This window comes from Lycium barbarum, chromosome 5, assembly GCF_019175385.1.
Source record: "Lycium barbarum isolate Lr01 chromosome 5, ASM1917538v2, whole genome shotgun sequence".
Taxonomy (NCBI): domain Eukaryota; kingdom Viridiplantae; phylum Streptophyta; class Magnoliopsida; order Solanales; family Solanaceae; genus Lycium; species Lycium barbarum.
In genome coordinates this window covers 142,192,636-142,213,778 of record NC_083341.1, presented here as the reverse complement: position 1 = coordinate 142,213,778, position 21,143 = coordinate 142,192,636, and the positions used below count along the sequence as shown (strand labels likewise).

Genomic DNA, 21,143 nt, shown 5'->3' with positions numbered 1-21,143 from the left:
TACAGGGTGTAATTACACCAAATTCTCAGCCCCCTCTTGAGAATTGGAGAGTGTAATTACACCCTGTCAATTATACTTAATTCCCACCTAACTGTGTAATTACCTGGTCAAACAAACAGGCCAAACTGTGTAATTACACCCAATTACACCCAATTCCAATTACCTGGGTGACTTTCCAAACAGGCCCCTAGATGTTTAAGTGGTATAAGTGTAATGTACATATACATATTAAAATTAGGTTTTAGGATATCACAGCAATCACATAGGAAATAACAAATTCAAAAACTCGGAAAACACATTAATCAAAGTAGAATAAATCAAAATGTGAAACATTTAAACACCAGTTCCTACTAAACTATTACAATCCAGGAGTTTCAGACTCTACTAGCTGACCACTCAATTATCTTATTGAAATCAATGTGAATACAAATTACACAACAAAATGACATATGATAGTTAAATCACCCTCCATTCGACCGAAAAAAAGCGCAAACTAATTTAATCCTCAAGACATTATCACGACGAACATTGCAAATGCAGCAACAATCGAAGCAACAAATTTTCCATTAGGAGAAATCCAAGAAGCAGATGAAGGAGCAGGGCCACTTGGTGAAGGAGCAGGGGATCCAGATTCAGCTTCCAAAACATTGATAGCAAGTTTCACTCCCTTTACACAATGTTGGCCTATTCCACAAATGTACCATTTTTTCCCTGGTGATGTAAGGTTAATCACATCATTTCCAGAAGTTAAGGGTGTAACATCACTACTTGGTTTGCAGTTTTGGAAGGCTTCTTGATCTGCTCTAATCACATTGTGAACATCTTTCTTGTACTTGAATACTGCAACTCACGTAATTTTGGTTCAATCAATATCCCAAAAGATGGAAGTGTTGTTACAGGTTACTATAATCTGATGACGTAAAATAACTTTACATTATCAGTGTACAAAAGTCAAACTCTTTGCCTTTTTAGTTTTTCGTACATAATTAATTGACCATACTAGGAACTGTATTTAGTAGCTAGCTAGCTAGCCCGGCATCTTCATTTAGATACTTGTTCCACATTAGTGATACTTCACACTCCTGTATTATCTACTGTTTATGAAAGTTCATGTTGTAACACAACCACATATGTCTGATGTTTAAATACAACCAGCTAAATACGGAAAGACATAACTAAGTAAACAAAAGGTGAAAAGAAGTGATTTCAAAAAGGATAATCCTCAACCAAGAGCTTATTGGTGAATCCTCATTCGTCTATTCTTTTTTCTGATCATTCATGTTTAAAAAGGTCAAAAATTAAAGGTGAAAAAAAATACCCACTGGAAGTTATATTCTCCGGTTGTTGCGGCTATTTGTTTACCAAGATGATAATATTGTGACTTTTAAGTGACAAACAAAGCTGTGTACCTTTGGTGAAAGTAAAAAAGACAATATAGTTAATGTAACCATTTGTGAATTTACTCCCATAGTTCAATATGGTATCAAGGCAAACAAAGATCTTGTGTTAGAATTTAACCACAACTGATCAATAGTGTCACGTCCTTAGCACAAGAAAAAATTAATCAGGTCCGCTATGAAGGAGGCATATTGAAAATATTTTTAGTTTTAGGCTTTTAGATGAGGTGTTCACACAATTTTAATGTTGATTTTATTACCACCACATAGGAATGAGTCATTCCGAATGACCATGACCAAATACTATGAATGAAGAAAAGGTAAAAATGGACAGATTATGAGAGGAGGCTAAATAATTAATAACATACTGAGCTTATCTCCAACATGGAATTCTTTGGTGGCAGCCCAATTTGTGTAGTTAAAGTCGAGCTTCCAACCTTGATCATCTCCAACCCAATGCTCACTTGCCATTGCTGGACCAGCAACCATTATAACAACAACAAGAAGTGCAATCAAGAAATTAGTTGTCGATGCCATTGATAATTTTTTTGAAATTTGCTAGTTGAATATTTGTGAAAGCTATAGCATATAGATGATTTGAATGTCTTGTTTATCTAGAGACCTATTTATAGGTTGTTAACTGTCCAAAATTAGGAAGGCCAGCCGGCTAATAGCGGCATTATTATATGTTATTTACATAAATCTTGAGAATTTGGCTATCTCTATGACTTTGCCTAAAGAATAACGCCGTCTAAAATAAATTTAATACATGGAATTTGATGTTACTATTGGAATTGTAGAAAACGTCTACAATGACTTGATTTTATGTCAATTTTATTCTTGCCGAATGCCACAGAAGGTTTTCACAATGCTAATGAGATAAAAATTTAATGTTTAAGTTAAGAAGCTATATACGCCCCTCCACGTGGAGAAATTTTATACCACTTGAATCAGCGGCGGAACCAGGATTTTCATCAAGGGTGTTCATATTTTAGGACAGGGGATGTGTGAGGAAAAAAAAATAGCGCATGAAGAAAACACACAGCCGGAATTCGAACTCACGTCCTCAGCTAGAGTTTGTACACCCTTAGCTGCTGGGCTATCCTTCTTTTCTATGTCAAGGTTGTTCATTACTAGTATATATCCACAAAGTTCTATATTTAATATAGGCATCCGATAATTTTTTCCGATGAAGGGTGTTCATATGACCACCCTTGAATAGGTGTGGCTCTGCCCCGGACTTGAATACGTGAAATAAAGTGCAAAAGATTGTACCCTCTTTTGCTAAAAAAAAATGATCTATTTACTATTTGGAGATCTATTGTCAGACCAAACTTTAATTTCTTAAACTGTGATAGTCTGAGACATAACTAGCTTTAGTATTTCACATCGAAGCTAAAGTTGATGTGGCTATCTTTAGTATTTCACATCGAAGCTAAAGTTGATGCGGCTGATATCATTTATTTTGTGTAGCGTCTATATACTTGAATTTTTATTTTTAACATTGTGTGAATCACTGCCCAAAATGACACTGAAATTTGGACTTGTCCCTTATATAGAATTGAGGAGTCAATTTCTCAAATGGTCATTTAACTTGTAGAAAAGTTCTACTAAAGTAGGCTTAATACCTAGATGGACCTTTAAACTTGACATGTTTTGTAAGATAGACATATAAACTTACAAGATGACCAGATAGACACTTAAACTTGCTCAAAGTGTAATTTTTAAATACATTTTTCCATCTGGCAACTAGCGTGGATTCAATTTTATCATAAGCGCGTGAAGGTTTTTAAAATTGCTGAGTCAGAATACAAGGCAATAAAAAAAACAACTTTATATAACTTATACCCATCTTCTTCCTGCTAACCACACCATTAAAGCCAAAAAATTTCAGAGGTCATCCCATGTGCTTTCTTCAACCTCTCTCTCACATTAGTGTAAAAAACTCTAATTTAACTCTCTTTCTTGATATCCAAATAAGTTGACGATGAGACTAGGTAATGGGATGTTTTCTGTAATTGTGGAAAAAAGTAGTATCACAAGCTTCTTGGTCTCCAAATAACCCTGGTCGAATATTTTATGGCCGCGAATATTGACAAGTAAGTACTGTTTTATGGATCTTTGTTTTCCTTAATTTAATTTCAGATTTTCTTTTTGCTCTTATTCTGGACACTAATCTTCTATGGCTTTGTGACTAGGCTGGATGCAAGTATTTTACGTGGTATGATGAGCAAATGCCTGGTCAAGCTAGAAGGGTTATATGGGGCTTTACTAAATTGAGGAAAAGAATATGAAGTGAAAGAGCGCAAAAAAAAATAAAAAAATCTAAAGAAGTGTCTCTCCTGTTTTATTATGGTGGTTGATCATGTAATTCTACTGTTTGAATTTAGTTTACAGTGTAACTCCTATTATTAGGACTATGTAATCTAATGTTATAAAGCCATTTTGATGCAATTCTGCAATTTGGATGGAAATTATGCATTTTGTATGCAATCTCAATTTAGTACATCCGTGTTGTAAATCAATATATCAGTCAAACATACATGAAAGAATTCGGAATTACTCGTTCAAGTTGTTTACGATAGACCTTCGACTAAAAAAAAGTGAATAACGACCAATGACATGATCATCAAAATCATTGATACTAAACTTGAAGGCCTAAATTGTAAACTATGCAACTTGGACAAGTATAATATAGAGCATCCAACTTCTCACCAAATTTGGTTATAAACAGAACTGAAACATTTGGCGTAGTTGAAAGGACTGCCAACACCACTTTGTCAACAAAATTTTAATAAAACTAGAAAATTGAAATAGATACCATCAAGAAACTTTCGGCTATCCTTGTGCTATAATTACTACAATTAAAGCTCAAAATATGAGCTGCAAAAGAGTTGCTTCCAGACCACAAAACAACTAGTGTTGAAGAAATTAATATAAAATCCCAAAAAGCAAAACAAGTTGTGCTAAAGCACTTTTTTTTTTTTTTCGAAGGTTCCATCTATATGACGGAGGAGTTTAGGCATTGACTCCAACCTGTATATTTACCAAAAATTATAATTACACGGAGGAGGACATAAACCTTAGCCTCCAAAACAGGATGAGAATTGGCTATCACCAACCTATGATAAATATGAAAGCAAAAATATCCAGCATGTGCATAAAAGTGTTGGAAATCCCCTACGGGATTTGTAGCATCGCTAAGTGACGCTGTGTACATAGTGGAGAGTATTAAGAAAAGATTATCCACTGTCATGAATGACATATTTGTTCTTCTTTTTGCTGAATCTGAAGTTTGGTAGTCCATCAGTTTCTAACTTTATTGAGGCTCTAATATTAGAAGGAATGGAAACAGTCCCACTGAAGATAAATGTATTCTTGGCCTCCTCTCCTAGATTTGCCAACATGTCTGCAGTGTTGTTACCCTCTCTAAGAGTGTGACAGAAGATAAAGTTGTCATTCTTGATCAAATCCATAACTTGTTCAATAATGTGATTTAGCTGCCAAGGTGGCTTTTTAATTCTCTTGATCAAATTTAGAATAATCATAGAGTCTGATTCAACTATCACGTTAGTGAAACCACTATTGATACATAGAATGATACCTCTAAGCATTGCCTTAGCTTCTGCAAGATTGTTACTACAATCCCCATAATACTCAGCAAAAGCGCATATCACGGATCCATTATGATCTCTAATAATGCCACCCCCTCCTGAAGATCCCGGGTTCCCTTTACTACAGCCATCCACATTAAGTTTAACCCAACCAAAGTCAGGTTTGAGCCAGTATACAGCCACAGACACAATCATAGGTTTCAGTTGGTCGACTTCCTTACAAACATCATGCCAATCTACAGGAATCCGAAGGTCTGGAAATTGCAAATTAATGACCAACTTAATGAATTTGATCACTTGCTGAATTATGAACCAACCCGACATCTTAATATTGTCAAACCTTGCTGAACATCTGCTTTTCCAAATATGCCAGCAGATCGCTGTTGGTATGCACTGAAGGATAGTTCTATGAACATCATTCTTGGCTTTGACAAGCCACCACTTCATTGCCCTATGTCTAACCAATCCTTTGCTAAAATTAATGCCACATGAATTGCAAAAGAAATCCCATACTTTATTGGCCATATCACTCTCACTGAACAGATGAAAAGCATTCTCCTCTTTGTGAATAATGCAGCAATTACAAATAGAGGAAAGGTTGACTCCACATTTCTTAACAGCTATATCAGTAGTTACTTTGTCCAAGAGGACCCTCATCATGAAGAAAGAGGAGAATGCTTTTCATCTGTTCAGTGAGAGTGATATGGCCAATAAAGTATGGGATTTCTTTTGCAATTCATGTGGCATTACAAAAGTCCTCCTAAAGTGATTCTTAAAGTGCTAAAGCACTGTTGCTCTCAAACAGTTGCATCTTCACTAGGTCACTCTATATCATTTGATGAAGCAAAATTTTTCAATTTTTTTCTGGCACTTGCAATAATGTTTCTGTGATGCTGAATTTGGTAAATGGTTATAGCTTTCTTGCCTTTCCGTTTGAGAGCATGAGGTCGAAAGCCAAGATCAATATTGGTATCAGCTGCATTTTTCAGAAGTCCGGGTGTTAGAACTCTTTCACTTGATTGACTAACTGAACTAGGGAGTATAAAGTTAGGCAAACAAGCTAATTTGACGAATACCCACCAAACAATTCACTAAAAATTTGAAAAAATATGAAATTGACGAACCTATAAATAAGGGCAAAAAAAGGGGTTAAAAAATATAAACCTTAGAAGGAGAGGGAGAGTTATGAAGTGGATTTTTAGGGTATGTAACCAATGTTGCAGAGACCCTTAAATCACCTGATAATGCCATTGATTGTTACTTATTCTCTCTTTATGGCTCTTTTCTACTAATATTAGGGTTTGGAAATGGGCAATTTCAGGTGTTTGGACCATACAGTTAAGCTAAAGCTCATATGACGTCGTTGTTGCATATATATATATATTTTTTTCCTTTTTTTTCCTTTTTTTTTCCTTTTTTTTTTCTTGGCATATATATATATTTTTTAAAAGGCTATGCAGCCCGGTGCACTAAGCCTCTGCTATGCGTAGGGTCCGAGGAAGGGTCAAACCACAAGGTTTGTTGTACGCAGCCTTATCCTGAATTTCTAGGTATTTCTACGGCTCGAACCCGTGACCTCCTGCTCTTGAATATTTATTGAGTAGAGAAATTGAAAAAATCTTTTGAGGAGATAAAAAGTGTTTTGTTCTCAGGGGTCGTTTAATTGATGTATTAGAATAATTGATTTCCGCATAAGATTTCGCTGAAAATATAGTGTTTGGTTGGTTATATTAAGGAAAAAATAATTGTATTATAGTTGTAACAGAGTGTTTGGTTGGTGGTATTAGATAATACTCGCACTCCATTAAATTACGTGAGAATGTATCGATTATTTTATAGTACAAAATAGAATATGAAATGTGTATTAACAGAGCTGGATTAATTATTCAAAGACAAAAAATGCCCGTTAAAAGTATGTAATTCATGTAGGACAATCTCCTCATTATTAATCACAGGCAGTAATTATGTATATTTGTGTTGAGAATTCCGATTTGTTTCAATATATGTACTACATGATCAAATAATATTAAACTACCTTCTCTTATTTTATCTGTATGCAACTTATACCTATTTTTGGGATATAAGAAGTATAGTTTTATAAAACAAATATACTCAACGTTACCGTAACAACTTTAAATAAATCATAGGAAACATTTAACTCAACATGCTTGCACCATATAAACTTATAAACACAAACAAAAATAAACCAATTTTGTAGTCCTTCAACTAAATATAATATTTTCTTTACAGTATAAAACTGTAGAAATCAAGAGAAATTGTATTTCTTCATGTATGTTCATGAACAAGCCTCTGTGTAGTCATTTATTATAACATCGAGGCTTTTTCCAGCATAAGTGAAAAAGACATCAGAATGTGAATAAATTGGTTGACCTCCATTAACATCGTAGATATCATCATGGGACTTGGAGATGATGGTAGTATTGATTTTAATGACAGAATTGAAATTGGGAATGCTCAATTTCACATCAAGTAGCGTACAAGCACATGTATTTGTCAGAGTCGCATTCCAAACTTGTTGTCCTTTAATGACTCCTAATTTTGCTTGGTTGATTACAATGTCAGAATCACATCCCAAACTCTCAATGCCTGAACAGGAAGAATACAAAATTATTTAATAATTCATTTCTTGTGATGTTGCAATTCAGGTGAATTGGATTCAAATGTTCATTCATATATAACCAAACATAATCTAAAGTATCACAAAAAATAGTATAAAGAAACGACAAAATCAATTTTTTGCTTTTAGTAATTGAAATAGAGAGAGTGCGGGAGAATGAATAAAAGGAAAAGAAAAAGGATTGAGGTTAAGTAGTACCTTCACACATCAGAGCAAGACAGAGAACTAAATCAAGGACTTTGATGAATGTTGCCATTAAAATTTTTGTGTTAGCAACTCTTACGTGAGCTATTGATTTGCCCGAATTATCTTGTTTTTTGCCCGGCAACTTCTAATTTATAGATATTTCAAAGGAGGATGATTCAGGTAAACTAATGAAAGGGAGGTTCTATGATAGGTAAGATTAGATTCGGTTTCTTAAAAAGACAAATAATAGAATGTGTATTTATCATCCAATTTTGCAAATTAATGTTTTATCAAAAACTGCAAAAAGACTAAGATTTGGTCAAAGATTAGGAAAATTATTACGGGATTTCTAACACTAATATAATTACTTTTTTTGTATTGAGATGGAATAAAAAGTAGAACACGAGTGATTGTCTTGGCTGGGGCAAACAGTCACTAGACTTTGAAATTTTGTCTCAAATTTACACCTACATTTTTGTTACACGAATAAAAATGTCACATTTGTATTTGGACAAACTAATAGATCAAGAGATTACAATTCAACTTCAGTAGTTCAAATTTTTGGTGTTAGCCTAAGGACTGATCTTTAAAACTTTATCAAGTATTCCAACACTTAAAATTATTATCATGGAGAGATATACAAACTCAGAGAGTACTTGGCTAAGCTTATAAGTTTTGCAAACTACCTTACAAATACTTCTTGATTTATTTAGGCATTTGTAAACATCAAAAGTGCTTATTTAAGTCAAAATTATCATAATTCATAAGTTGGTCAGCCCCAACACATGATGGCTTTTTTTTTTTAGCTATTTTAGTCTTACCAAATCTTTTATAATTTATTTTAATATCTTTCCTAATCTCCAGACTACTCGTCTTGAAACATATCTTTAATCATTTCTTTACTTTATTTCTATCACTTATCATTTTTATATAAAAATAATTTTATATATATAGTTTTTGGAAATATTTTTGAGGATATGTGTAAAATTCAACCCTTGAGTTGGCTAACTTATAGGTCCATCTGTGATTTATCCATAGACCGTATGTGATTTTTTTTTCTTTTCTTAGTTTTTTTCCTGTTTTATTTTACCTACAAGAATTGTGAGGAAAGAGGTTGATCATGAAGGTAATGTTCATTAATATATTTAACATATTATCTTTTGGACTATGAAATTGTATGAATATTTTTTACTCCTCAAGTCATTATTAACGTTTTATAAATGTAATTTGAAATGCATAATACATTGTACGTATGAATAATTTTCGAGTACAACATGATAAATAGTTCATTCAATGGGAGTTTAAAGCATCGATTATTTGGTCAAGCGCTCACTCACTTCAAGGCGTGGCAGTAGATCTTTTGAGATAATTAATTTCATTCATTATAGGTTTACCTAATTTCCTTTTAATTACTTTCAATCATCATGATTTCACACTTAAGGGAGATTTGTAGTCTGTAGAAGCTCAATTGATTGACTAACTGAACTAGGGAGTATAAAGTTAGGCAAATAAGCTAATTTGACGAATACCCACCAAACAATTCACTAAAAATTTGAAAAAATATGAAATTCTTAACCTATAAATAAGGGCAAAAAAAGGGGTTAAAAAATACAAACCTTAGAAGGAGAGAGAGAGAGAGAGAGAGAGAGAGAGAGAGAGAGAGAGAGAGTTATGAAGTGGGTTTTTCGGGTATGTAACCAATGTTGCAGAGACCGTTAAACCACCTGATATTGCCATTGATTGTTACTTATTCTCTCTTTATGGCTCTTTTCTACTAATATTAGGGTTTGGAAATGGGCAATTTCAGGTGTTTGGACCATACAGTTAAGCTAGAGCTCATATGACGTCGTTGTTGCTACATCTGAATTTTCTTTTTCCTTTTTTTTTTCTTGGCATATTTTAAAAAAAAAGGCTGGGCAGCCCGGTGCACTAAGCCTCTGCTATGCGTAGGGTCCGAGGAAGGGTCAAACCACAAGGTTTGTTGTACGCAGCCTTATCCTGAATTTCTAGGTGTTTCTACGGCTCGAACCCGTGACCTCTTGCTCTTGAATATTTATTGAGTAGAGAAATTGGAAAAATCTTTTGAGGAGATAAAAAGTGTTTTGTTCTTAGGGGTCGTTTAGTTGATGTATTAGAATAATTGATTTCCGCATAAGATTTCGCTGAAAATATAGTGTTTGGTTGGTTGTATTAAGGAAACAATAATTGTATTATAGTTGTAACAGAGTGTTTGGTTGGTGGTATTAAATAATACTTGTACTCCATTAAATTATGCGAGAATGTATCTATTATTTTATAGTACAAAATAGAATACGAAATGTGTATTAACAGAGCTGGATTAATTATTCAAAGCCAAAAAATGCTCGTTAAAAGTATGTAATTCATGTATGACAATCTCCTCATTATTAATCAGAGGCAGTGATTATGTATATTTTTGTTGAGAATTCCGATTTGTTTAAATATATGTACTACATGATCAAATAATATTAAACTACCTTCTCTTATTTTATCTGTATGCAACTGATACCTATTTTTGGGTTATAAGAAGTATAGTTTTATAAAAAATATACTCAACGTTACCGTAACAACTTTAAATAAATCATAGGAAACATTTAACTCAACATGTTTACTCCATATAAACTTAAAAAGACAAACAAAAATAAACCAATTTTGTAATCCTTCAACTAAATATAATATTTCCTTTACAGTATAAAACTGTAGAAATCAAGAGAAAATGTATTCCTTCATGTATGTTCATGAACAAGCCTCTGTGTAGTCATTTATTATAACATTGAGGCTTTTTCCAGCATAAGTGAAAAAGACACCAGAATTTGAATAAATTGGTTGACCTCCATTAACATCGTAGATATCATCATGAGACTCGGAGATGATGGTAGTGTTGATTTTAATGACAGAATTGAAATTGGGAATGCTCAATTTCACATCAAGTAGAGTACAGACACATGTATTTGTGAGAGTCGCATTCCAAACTTGTTGTCCTTTAATGACTCCTAATTTTGCTTGGTTGATTACAATGTCAGAATCACATCCCAAACTCTCAATGCCTGAACAGGAAGAATACAAAATTATTTAATAATTCATTTCTTGTAATATTGCAATTAAGGTGAATTGGATTCAAATGTTCATTCATATATAACCAAACATAATCTAAAGTATCACAAAAAATAGTATAAAGAAACGACAAAATCAATTTTTTGCTTTTAGTAATTGAAATAGAGAGAGGGAGGGAGAATGAATAAAAGGAAAAGAAGAAAAAGAAAAAAGGATTGAGGTTAAGTAGTACCTTCACACATCAGAGCAAGACAGAGAACTAAACCTAGGACTTTGATGAATGTTGCCATTAAAAATTTTGTGTTAACAACTCTTACGTGAGCTATTGATTTGCCCGAATTATCTTGTTTTCTGCCTAGCAACTTCTAATTTAAAGATATTTCAAAGGAGGATGATTCAGGTAAACTAATGAAAGGGAGGTTCTGTGATAGGTAAGATTAGATTCGGTTTCCTAAAAAGACAAATAATAGAATGTGTATTTATCATCCAATTTTGCAAATTAATGTTTTATCTAAAACTGCAAAAAGACTAAGATTTGGTCAAAGATTAGGAAAATTATTACGGGATTTCTGACACTAATATAATTACTTTTTTTTTTTGTATTGAGATGGAATAAAAAGTAGAACACGAATGATTGTCTTGGCTGGGCAAACAATCACTAGACTTTGAACTTTTGTCTCAAATTTACACCTACATTTTTGTTACACGAATAAAAATGTCTTGACATTTTTATTTGAACGAACTAATAGATCAAGAGATTACAATTCAACTTCAGTAGTTCAAATTTTTGGTGTTAGCCTAAGGACCGATCTTTAAAACTTCATCAAGTATTCCAACACTTAAAATTATTATCATGGAGAGATATACAAACTCAGAGAGTATTTGGCTAAGCTTATAAGTTTTGCAAACTACCTTACAAGTACTTCTTGACTTATTTACGCATTTGATAAACATCAAAAGTGCTTATTTAAATCAAAATTATCATAATTCATAAGTTGGTCAGCCCAACACATGATGACTTTTTTTTTTTTTAGCTATTTTAGTCTTACCAAATCTTTTATAATTTATTTTAATATCTTTCATAATCTCCAGACTACTCGTCTTGAAACATATCTTTAATCATTTCTTACTTTATTTCTATCGCTTATCATTTTTATATAAAAATAATTTTATATATAGTTTTTGGAAATATTTTTGAGGATATGTGTAAAGTTCAACCCTTGAGTTGGCTAACTTATAGGTCCTTCTGTGATTTATCCATAGACCGTATGTGATTTTTTTTTCTTTTCTTAGTTTTTTTCCTGTTTTATTTTACCTACAAGAATTGTGAGGAAAGAGGTTGATCATGAAGGTAATATTCATTAATATATTTAACATATTATCTTTTGGACTATTAAATTGTATGAATATTTTTTACTCCTCAAGTCATTATTAACGTTTTATAAATGTAATTTGAAATGCATAATAGATTGTACGTATGAATAATTTTCGAGTACAACATTTATGAATAATTTTAGAGTACAACATGATAAATGGTTCATTCAATTGGAGTTTAAAGTATCGATTGTTTGGTCACATGCTCACTCATTTCAAGGCGTGGCAGTAGATCCTTTGATACAATTAATTTCATTCATTATATACCTAATTTCTTTTTAATTACTTTCGATCATCGTAGTCTGTAGAAGCTCAGTTGATTGACTAACTGAATTTTCACCTTGTTGCTGAGCCTGAGGGTTTGATTCCCCACTTGTCACGACCCAACTCGATAGGTTGAGCGAGCACCCACGCTAACCCCCCTAGTGGGCGAACCCTTCCCTTAACTTCAATCATAATTAAGAAATACGAAATTTAAGCAATGATAATTCTAGTCTCAATCGAAGCATAATAATAAAAGTGTGGAGTATGCAACATTAACATTACAACCCAAGAGATCTAGTCTGAAACGGTACAAGAGCAACTAATCCTAATAACAATGTGTGAAAACTAGAATAGTCTCGTAACAACATGAAATAATTGTCTCAAGAAAGCAAAGGACAGATATGTAAGAGAAGGAGGCTTTGGGCTGCGGATGTGGCATGGCTCACCCTGAAGTCTTCGGTACGAAGGTCTCGGGATCACTCGCGAGGTCGTGACATGGAAGCTGTAGCGAATTCTGCACTCAGAAAAGAGTACAACAAGGTAGTTTCAGTACACCACAATACTTGTAAGCATCATAGACCGACAACAATTAGTTCACATATATAAAAGACAATAATCCACGAGTAAGCACATAAGCAATGGAGCACACTTCAAGATCAGTCTCAGTATAAAGTCAGACATGAGTAAGATCAGTCGAAATATAGAATCAAACGAAATACAAATATCAGTCAAGACACAGAATCAATCAATGCAAATGAGTGTATGAATATGTGATGCACTGGCCAACCGTTATGTACCGTACACACATGCTCAGGATCAAATCTCATAGCCATGACCCATGGGGGACCGGCGAGTCCATGTGCACCTCATCCCGACAAGACACATCAGGCATCGAGCACTCTCTCCCTACGGTAAATGACCTCGGATCACGAGCACACATTCCGCTCCTATAACAATCTCGTATCACAGACTCTCATCACTCTTTTACTCTTTTACGCTCTCCGGCAGAAACCTCGAAGGCTACACTTTCTCACTTATCATCATATCCAATAATTCACAGCATAACAATCTTCATTATTAATAACCATATAAACAATCCCGCATTACAATCCATCTATGACTAGTATAATAACTAAACAACTCTTTATGGTATCTACTTTAAACGGTTAGATATCATTATCCAATTTTGAAATCATGCGAACTTATGATTCACGTTTATCGTTTGCGTTTTCAGTTTTATTCTTTTGAATAATGTTCCATCTTAGCTCAAGAAACAACAAAGAAGTTATATAAATAAATAATTGTTCATAAAATGGAAGAAATAATGAAACATATATATAAGTAGCACATTTGCTACTGTAATATCACACTAATTAACGAAAGAGAATATACAACCCAAGACAGAAAATAAGCGACGTCTTCAAAAGTAATAAAGACAAATGTATCTTAAGCTTTAAAACCTTTGAATTAGCTGCAACACTTATGCTAAACTGAAAACTCTTCAACAGAGATCACCTATAACCAAACTATGAAATTTAACTTCATTAGATATCACCATGGACTATAACGTAGTTATCATAGTAATAATCATAGAAGAAAGTATTCACCTCATTGATGGTTTCAGCAGGCAGGAAGCGGAGCTAGGGGCGCAAGGGGTTCATCTGAATCCCCTATTGCTGGAAAGTTTCACTGTATATACAAAGTAAAATTTACTTTTTATGTATATAAATTAAATGTTGAATCCGCTTAGCTTCAACATGTATTTGTCTTTTTATGTTTTGTATCCCCTTATTGAAAATCGGACTCTGCAACAGGTTTCGGGTTGCTCTTGTTCCAACTAGGCAGCCTTGACGCAAATCACACTTGCATAGAAGGAAATCGGGTTGAGAATATTTTAGACACTAAATATGGAAGATCAAGAAAATTTATCATACGAGTACAACGAAACACCCTACTTCATAAAATTAGGCTAACCTTATTGCCAAAAAGGAACATTGAGTTCTACTAGCAATTCAACATTGAGAAGCTCCTAAAATTGCGAAGCCCTGCAGCCAACCATTATTAGTGGAGAAATACAGACGATAGTTCAGAATAACGTCCAATATTTGTATATTCTACAGCTGCTATCACCAGAGGAACACTGAAGTAATGTAGAAATGTCACAGGCTCGAAATTTAGATAATTGCAACAACATACATATGTTTACTGGGAAAATAAGGGTATCAAACCATTAGATAGACCGATTTGGAAGTAATGTAAGAGCCTATACTTTGGGTTTGCCAAAGTACTCTATTTGGCAGATCCGATAGCCTTGACAAACCAGCAATTTCCTCCCATCGCGACCCTTCATGCAAGCTGGAAAACTCAACATCCTTACACGTATACCCATCTTTCATGAACAAAGAAACTTATAGAACTCTTTTTCACTTTGTTCGCCAGAAATTTTGGATGATATATCTTTCTTACATCCTTCTATTCAGCTCGTGGATACCCTTTACGAACTCTTTTCTGGCCGTTCTCTTCCTCTTTTGAGGCCATGATCTCAGCCCTCAGGCCCATGATCGCGATTTTACAAGCTAAGAGTAGTGCCTCAGCCGACCCATATGGCGTGATTGCATCACCATGACGCGAACAAGATTTTAGATTCTGAGGTTACTGACTCCCATACCACCCTTTGCTGCGATTGAGATTGCAGGCATTAGGCATTAAACTGGTCAGCTGCCAAAAGAGAAGTCATCTTTAAGCAGTATATTGAGAACATAGATGTCTGAGCTAGAAAACATTACATGTTCATGAACACTATCTTATGATCTTGTAAATTGATTAACAAATTCATATGAAACCATCAGTACCCTCTGATCTTGCTTCTACTTCTACTGTGAATGGGATTATCAAAAATTGAGGACTGAAATGCCCTCAAGGAAGGACGGAAACTGCTGAGTTTACTAGTCTGATTGGATCTAGGACTGTCCAGGCAAAACAAGGGAATGCTCAAGCCTAGTCATTTACAGCCACAACGCGGAACACTTGAGAGCATCTCAAAAGAAGGAAAACTGAAGTTCCTTGGTTAATTATTAGAGTGTGAATAGTATCTCAAGGAAAGTCGATCATTGGTTAAAGACAAACTTTTTCATCCACTTTATAAAAGTCTAGTGTGCTAATAAAGAGCTCGTAAGAGGGGCTGGACTCACGCTCACGAGAATTGAGCCTAAAGGCAAAAAAGAGATGGATTTGCTTCCCTGAGCGTGAGATAAACATGAGCCTTAGTCCAAGCCACCTTTTGCAAATAAGCATATACTTTCTAAAACAATGCAGATAAGATTTGAAAATTTTCTAGAAGTTTACAAGAGTAGATAAGAAGTTAGCCCTCTGTTAGAACTTGCTTTGCTTTAGCAGGATCGGCCCTGTTTCTTTCAAAATACTACTCCCTATTTCAGCAGAACCACAGAAGATATTACTTCCAAAATTTGTAAAACAAATAGTTACCATGTGGGAAAAGGAAGTGCTAAATAGTTTTATATTCCTATAAGAACCGGAATGAGAAGTGTAAAACAGAACCAGATGTAGCATAAATTTTCCTCTACTGCAGTACACATAATTGAGGCCACAAGCTGAAATTTTGAATAGAAAAGCACCAAACACAGTGTATCAAGTCATGTGCTGAACAACTTCCATTAATCAAAGAATTGATATTTACTGGAACTCAAATGGGACTCAAATCTGAGTATCTAGAATTTATTCTGGAAATATATAAAGTAGTAAGCTTGTTACAGAATATGTGCATTCAATTTGCAATAGAGAGAAACTACCTCCAATCTAATGAAAAACAAATTCTCCTCTTCTCGTTATGTTCCACAGGCTGCCCGCTCAAGTCTTCTCTATGGACTCGCACATCTACTAATTGACATTGCCAAGGCTTGCTTCCATGAGAACTAGAAAGACTTGAACTCTTCATACGCATTAAATGATTGTTGAAACATGTAATCATTTGTATAGTCGAGAATAAGTTGAGTCTCCAGGAAAAACAAGGGAATGATCAAGCCTAGTCATTTACAGCCACAACACGGAACACTTGAGAGCATCTCAAAAGAAGGAAAACTGAAGTTCCTCGGTTAATTATTAGAGTGTGAATAGTATCTCAAGGAAAGTCGATCACCACTTTATAAAAGTCTAGTGTGCTAATAAAGAGCTCGTAAGAGGGGTTGGACTCACGCTCACGAGAATTGAGCCTAAAGGCAAAAAAGAGATGGATTTGCCTCCCTGAGCGCGAGATAAACACGAACCTAAATCCAAGTCACCTTTTGCAAATGAGAATATACTTTCTAAAACAATATAGATAAGATTTGAAAATTTACTAGAAATTTACAAGAGTAGATAAGAAGTTAGCCCTCTGTTAGAACTTGCTTTGCTTTAGCAGGATCTGCCCTGCTTCTTTCAAAATACTACTCCCTATTTCAACAGAACCACAGAAGATATTACTTGCAAAATTTTGAAAACCAAATAGTTACCATATGGGAAAAGGAAGTGCTATATAGTTTTTATATTCCTATAGGCTATAAGAACAGGAATGAGAAGTTTAAAATAGAACCAGATGCAGCATAAATTTTCCTCTACTGCAGTACACATAATTGAGGCCACAAGCTGAAATTTTGAATAGAAAAGCACCAAACACAGTGTATCAAGTCATGTGCTGAACAACTTCCATTAATCAAAGAATTGATATTTACTAGAACTCAAATGGGACTCAAATCTGAGTATCTAGAATTTATTCTGGAAATATATAAAGTAGTAAGCTTTATTAAAGAATATGTGCATTCAATTTGCATTAGAGAGAAACTACCTCCAATCTAATGAAAAACAAATTCTCTTCCTCTCGTTATGTTCCACAGGCTGCCCGCTCAAGTCTTCTCTATGGACTCGCACATCTACTAATTGACATTGCCAAGGCTTGCTTCCATGAGAACTAGAAAGACTTGAACTCTTCGTACGCATTAAATGATTGTTGAAACATGTAATCATTTGTATAGTCGAGAATAGGTTGAGTCTCCAGGCAAAACAAGGGAATGATCAAGCCTAGTCATTTACAGCCACAACGCGGAACACTTGAGAGCATCTCAAAAGAAGGAAAACTGAAGTTCCTTGGTTAATTATTAGAGTGTGAATAGTATCTCAAGGAAAGTCGATCATTGGTTAAAGACAAACTTTTTCATCCACTTTATAAAAGTCTAGTGTGCTAATAAAGAGCTCGTAAGAGGGCTTGGACTCACGCTCACGAGAATTGAGCCTAAAGGCAAAAAAGAGATGGATTTGCTTCCCTGAGCGCGAGATAAACACGAACCTAAATCCAAGTCACCTTTTGCAAATGAGCAAATACTTTCTAAAACAATATAGATAAGATTTGAAAATTTACTAGAAATTTACAAGAGTAGATAAGAAGTTAGCCCTCTGTTAGAACTTGCTTTGCTTTAGCAGGATCTGCCCTGCTTCTTTCAAAATACTACTCCCTATTTCAACAGAACCACAGAAGATATTACTTGCAAAATTTTGAAAACCAAATAGTTACCGTATGGGAAAAGGAAGTGCTATATAGTTTTTATATTCCTATAGGCTATAAGAACAGGAATGAGAAGTTTAAAATAGAACCAGATGCAGCATAAATTTTCCTCTACTGCAGTACACATAATTGAGGCCACAAGCTGAAATGTTGAATAGAAAGGCACCAAACACAGTGTATCAAGTCATGTGCTGAACAACTTCCATTAATCAAAGTATTGATATTTACTAGAACTCAAATGGAACTCAAATCTGAGTAGCTAGAATTTATTCTGGAAATATATAAAGTAGTAAGCTTTATTAAAGAATATGTGCATTCAATTTGCATTAGAGAGAAACTACCTCCAATCTAATGAAAAACAAATTCTCTTCCTCTTGTTATGTTCCACAGGCTGCCCGCTCAAGTCTTCTCTATGGACTCGCACATCTACTAATTGACATTGCCAAGGCTTGCTTCCACGAGAACTAGAAAGACTTGAACTCTTCGTACGCATTAAATGATTGTTGAAACATGTAATCATTCGTATAGTCGAGAATAAGTTGAGTCTCCTAGGATGACAGCTCCATAATAAAGCATCCATAAAAACTGGACACTTCATTGACCAAGCTAAATGCACATTTAACACGTCCACTTGGGGGATAGTAAATAATCCACGATAAGGATCCCAATGTCCCATGTCGATTTTAATGCATTTGGGGAAGTGAAGGGTAATTTGAAACAAAGAGTTCGAGTTAAACAGAAATTTCCTCAATTTACAGAACCATAGAGCATTTAAATTGCTGTGGCGATATAATTCCATACGCGAGTGCTTCAATGGGCCAAATGTTTTCCCAGTTTTAAGCACAGGAATATGGCATCCAACATACTCGAGTGATTCCAAATTTGGAGCTTCATCAATCACCGCTATGGCATCACAACCACGAATCTCCAATTTCTTAAGAGATTGACTCCCGCAAACTTTAAGCTTTTTACTCCCTTTACTAACGACGTTATCTAACATCAAACTCTCAAGGAATTGACATTCACAAGTAACTTTCTCGAGAAATCGATCAGATATCTTCACACATGATAGCTTTAAAGATTTCAGATTAAGACATGCAACAATATCCAACTTAAGGCTCTTTTCCGCAAGACCACAACAAAACAAGTGTTCAAGAGTTGGTGCTTGAATTTCAACAGGCTGTTTTTTATCGATATAAACAGAAACCATCTTTATCTTCTGGAGATTCCGCAACTCAACCTTTTCCAACCCAATACAATGCTTAATGGTGAAACTGACAATCATAGGACAAGTAGTTAACAGAGTCTGAAGCATGTTGTCGTCTAAACGAACACCTATTAAAGAAAGCTCTCTCAAAGAATCACAATAATTGGCCACACCACTAGATAATAACGGAAGTTGCATGAGATCACAGTCCTTGAGAACCAATTTTCTTAAAGATTTTGCTGCCAAGATAGTGAAAACAGGCAAGGGGTACAATAATATATGTTGGAAATGACAACCATAATCAGTATATCCAAATTCAAGATACTTAACACCATTTTGAAGAGCAATTCGAAACCACTTATCAATCAGGGGAAAAACTTCACCAGTAACATAGAAACTAAGCTTTTCTATAGGGATATTTTGTTCCCTATATCTTTCCAAGATTTCGTCTATTGTTTTTATACATTTGAAATCATAAATTCTGAATTCTAAATTTGGATGTGTTAACCAGGCACGTAACCATGTTTTGGAGAGAATACTCATCCGGGCTGCTTCTTTAAAGCCAAGGTGAGACAGAACAATATGAGTGACACAATCAGGCAACATGTCAATTCTTGTTGTCCCCATACTTAACAAAATTCTTCAAAGCTAGATTTGATACCTTAAAGATCTGCACAAAATCAATGGTTTTATGAGTCTAAGATTTGAGGTTTTCAAGAACCCTATTGTTCTTAGGAAGATTTACTGCACACGATTCTGTAACCTACTTTTTTATGCTCTTATCTCATCAAAATGGTATCGAATTCTTTTTAATTACATTGGAGTGGGTCCTAAAAACAACTCCGCCGTCCAAGCTTCACCTTAACTAAAAATTACGCATATTAAGAAATTAATAATATCAAGTTTATCAAATTACCTTTATAATAAAAATAAATTATTTTCACCTTTTGATTAAAGCAGGCAGAAGAAGTAATTTTTTTGACATTAAAAATCTAATAATACCAAGTTATTATATGGCTTTTTGATCATTATTTAGATGTTACTTTATTGTCTAAGGATAGAATTGGAAAAAATTAATCAATATATGTCTTAATAAATGTCATCTTAATCAAATTTTTTAATTTCGTAATCACTTTAGAAAATTAAGACATATATTGACTAATTTTTTATATTATCTCGATGTCTATGAGTTGTTTTTATTCATCTGAGTTCAAGATCTACAACTTCAAATGTGTTACTGCAATGAATTTTTTGTTATTTTTTATTTTTAGCCTGAAGGTCATATGACCTGAATATTATGAGTAGATTTTCATTGAAGTAAGATTTTTATATGACATATAGTTATCGTAAGCTGGTTAATTACTATCAACGGAAAAGACTTAAATATGCCAACGAATTATAAAAAAGGTTTATTCATGCCACTCGTTAATAGTTGGGTTCAAAAATGCCCCGCCGTTAACATTTTGGGTCATATATGCCATTACTCACTAACAGGATTCTACTACTACCATATTTTGCCACGTGGCATTATCTAAACCCTTAAATTTACGAGTGGCATATATGAGTCATTTCGTAATTCAATGGCATATTTAAGCCTTTTCCCAATTCCTATATAAACCTCAATCTTTTCTAATTTTATGTAACAAGCTTATAAGGACAAGTTTGTCCCTTATATTAATAACATTAACATTATTATTTTACATGAAAAAATTACACTCTCTTAATTAATTGGATTATGAATCTAATCTTATTCTACATCATTGCACAAGTAATTTTTACGTACTTTATGACTCTCTAAAAAAGATTTAAAAACACACATAAACCTGTTTAAGAAAAA

General features: G+C 34.0%; 5 protein-coding genes across 14 annotated transcripts; all 5 read right to left on the bottom strand.

Annotated features, from left to right (window-relative positions):
• Positions 1-356: 356 nt before the first annotated feature.
• Positions 357-1,934, bottom strand: LOC132639949 (mavicyanin-like). The gene is made up of 2 exons (XM_060356326.1): positions 1,766-1,934; positions 357-840 (listed from the first exon to the last, which is right to left on the bottom strand). The coding sequence occupies exons 1-2, from the start codon at positions 1,932-1,934 to the stop codon at positions 506-508; spliced, it is 504 nt and encodes a 167-aa protein (XP_060212309.1). The 3' UTR covers positions 357-505.
• Positions 1,935-4,639: 2,705 nt separating this feature from the next.
• Positions 4,640-5,668, bottom strand: LOC132639948 (uncharacterized). The gene has a single exon (XM_060356325.1). The coding sequence runs from the start codon at positions 5,666-5,668 to the stop codon at positions 4,640-4,642; it is 1,029 nt and encodes a 342-aa protein (XP_060212308.1).
• Positions 5,669-7,236: 1,568 nt separating this feature from the next.
• On the bottom strand, positions 7,237-7,974 carry LOC132642864 (uncharacterized). The gene is made up of 2 exons (XM_060359887.1): positions 7,848-7,974; positions 7,237-7,618 (listed from the first exon to the last, which is right to left on the bottom strand). Exons 1-2 carry the CDS (start codon positions 7,903-7,905, stop codon positions 7,308-7,310), a joined length of 369 nt encoding a protein of 122 aa, XP_060215870.1. The 5' UTR covers positions 7,906-7,974; the 3' UTR covers positions 7,237-7,307.
• A 2,496-nt stretch (positions 7,975-10,470) lies between these two features.
• On the bottom strand, positions 10,471-11,343 carry LOC132642862 (uncharacterized). The gene is made up of 2 exons (XM_060359886.1): positions 11,140-11,343; positions 10,471-10,900 (listed from the first exon to the last, which is right to left on the bottom strand). Exons 1-2 carry the CDS (start codon positions 11,195-11,197, stop codon positions 10,590-10,592), a joined length of 369 nt encoding a protein of 122 aa, XP_060215869.1. The 5' UTR covers positions 11,198-11,343; the 3' UTR covers positions 10,471-10,589.
• A 1,437-nt stretch (positions 11,344-12,780) lies between these two features.
• LOC132642006 (F-box protein At5g03100-like) lies at positions 12,781-20,094 on the bottom strand. 10 transcript variants are annotated; one of them, XM_060359212.1, is made up of 6 exons: positions 18,441-20,094; positions 16,355-17,618; positions 14,774-15,263; positions 14,520-14,590; positions 14,153-14,407; positions 12,781-13,059 (listed from the first exon to the last, which is right to left on the bottom strand). In XM_060359212.1, the coding sequence occupies exons 1-2, from the start codon at positions 19,931-19,933 to the stop codon at positions 17,561-17,563; spliced, it is 1,551 nt and encodes a 516-aa protein (XP_060215195.1). In that variant the 5' UTR covers positions 19,934-20,094; the 3' UTR covers positions 12,781-13,059; positions 14,153-14,407; positions 14,520-14,590; positions 14,774-15,263; positions 16,355-17,560. The 10 variants fall into 10 exon arrangements, with proteins under 10 accessions (XP_060215195.1, XP_060215197.1, XP_060215192.1 ...); XM_060359214.1 differs by having other exon boundaries at positions 14,815-15,263; XM_060359209.1 differs by having other exon boundaries at positions 12,781-14,071; positions 14,520-15,263.
• Positions 20,095-21,143: the final 1,049 nt, after the last annotated feature.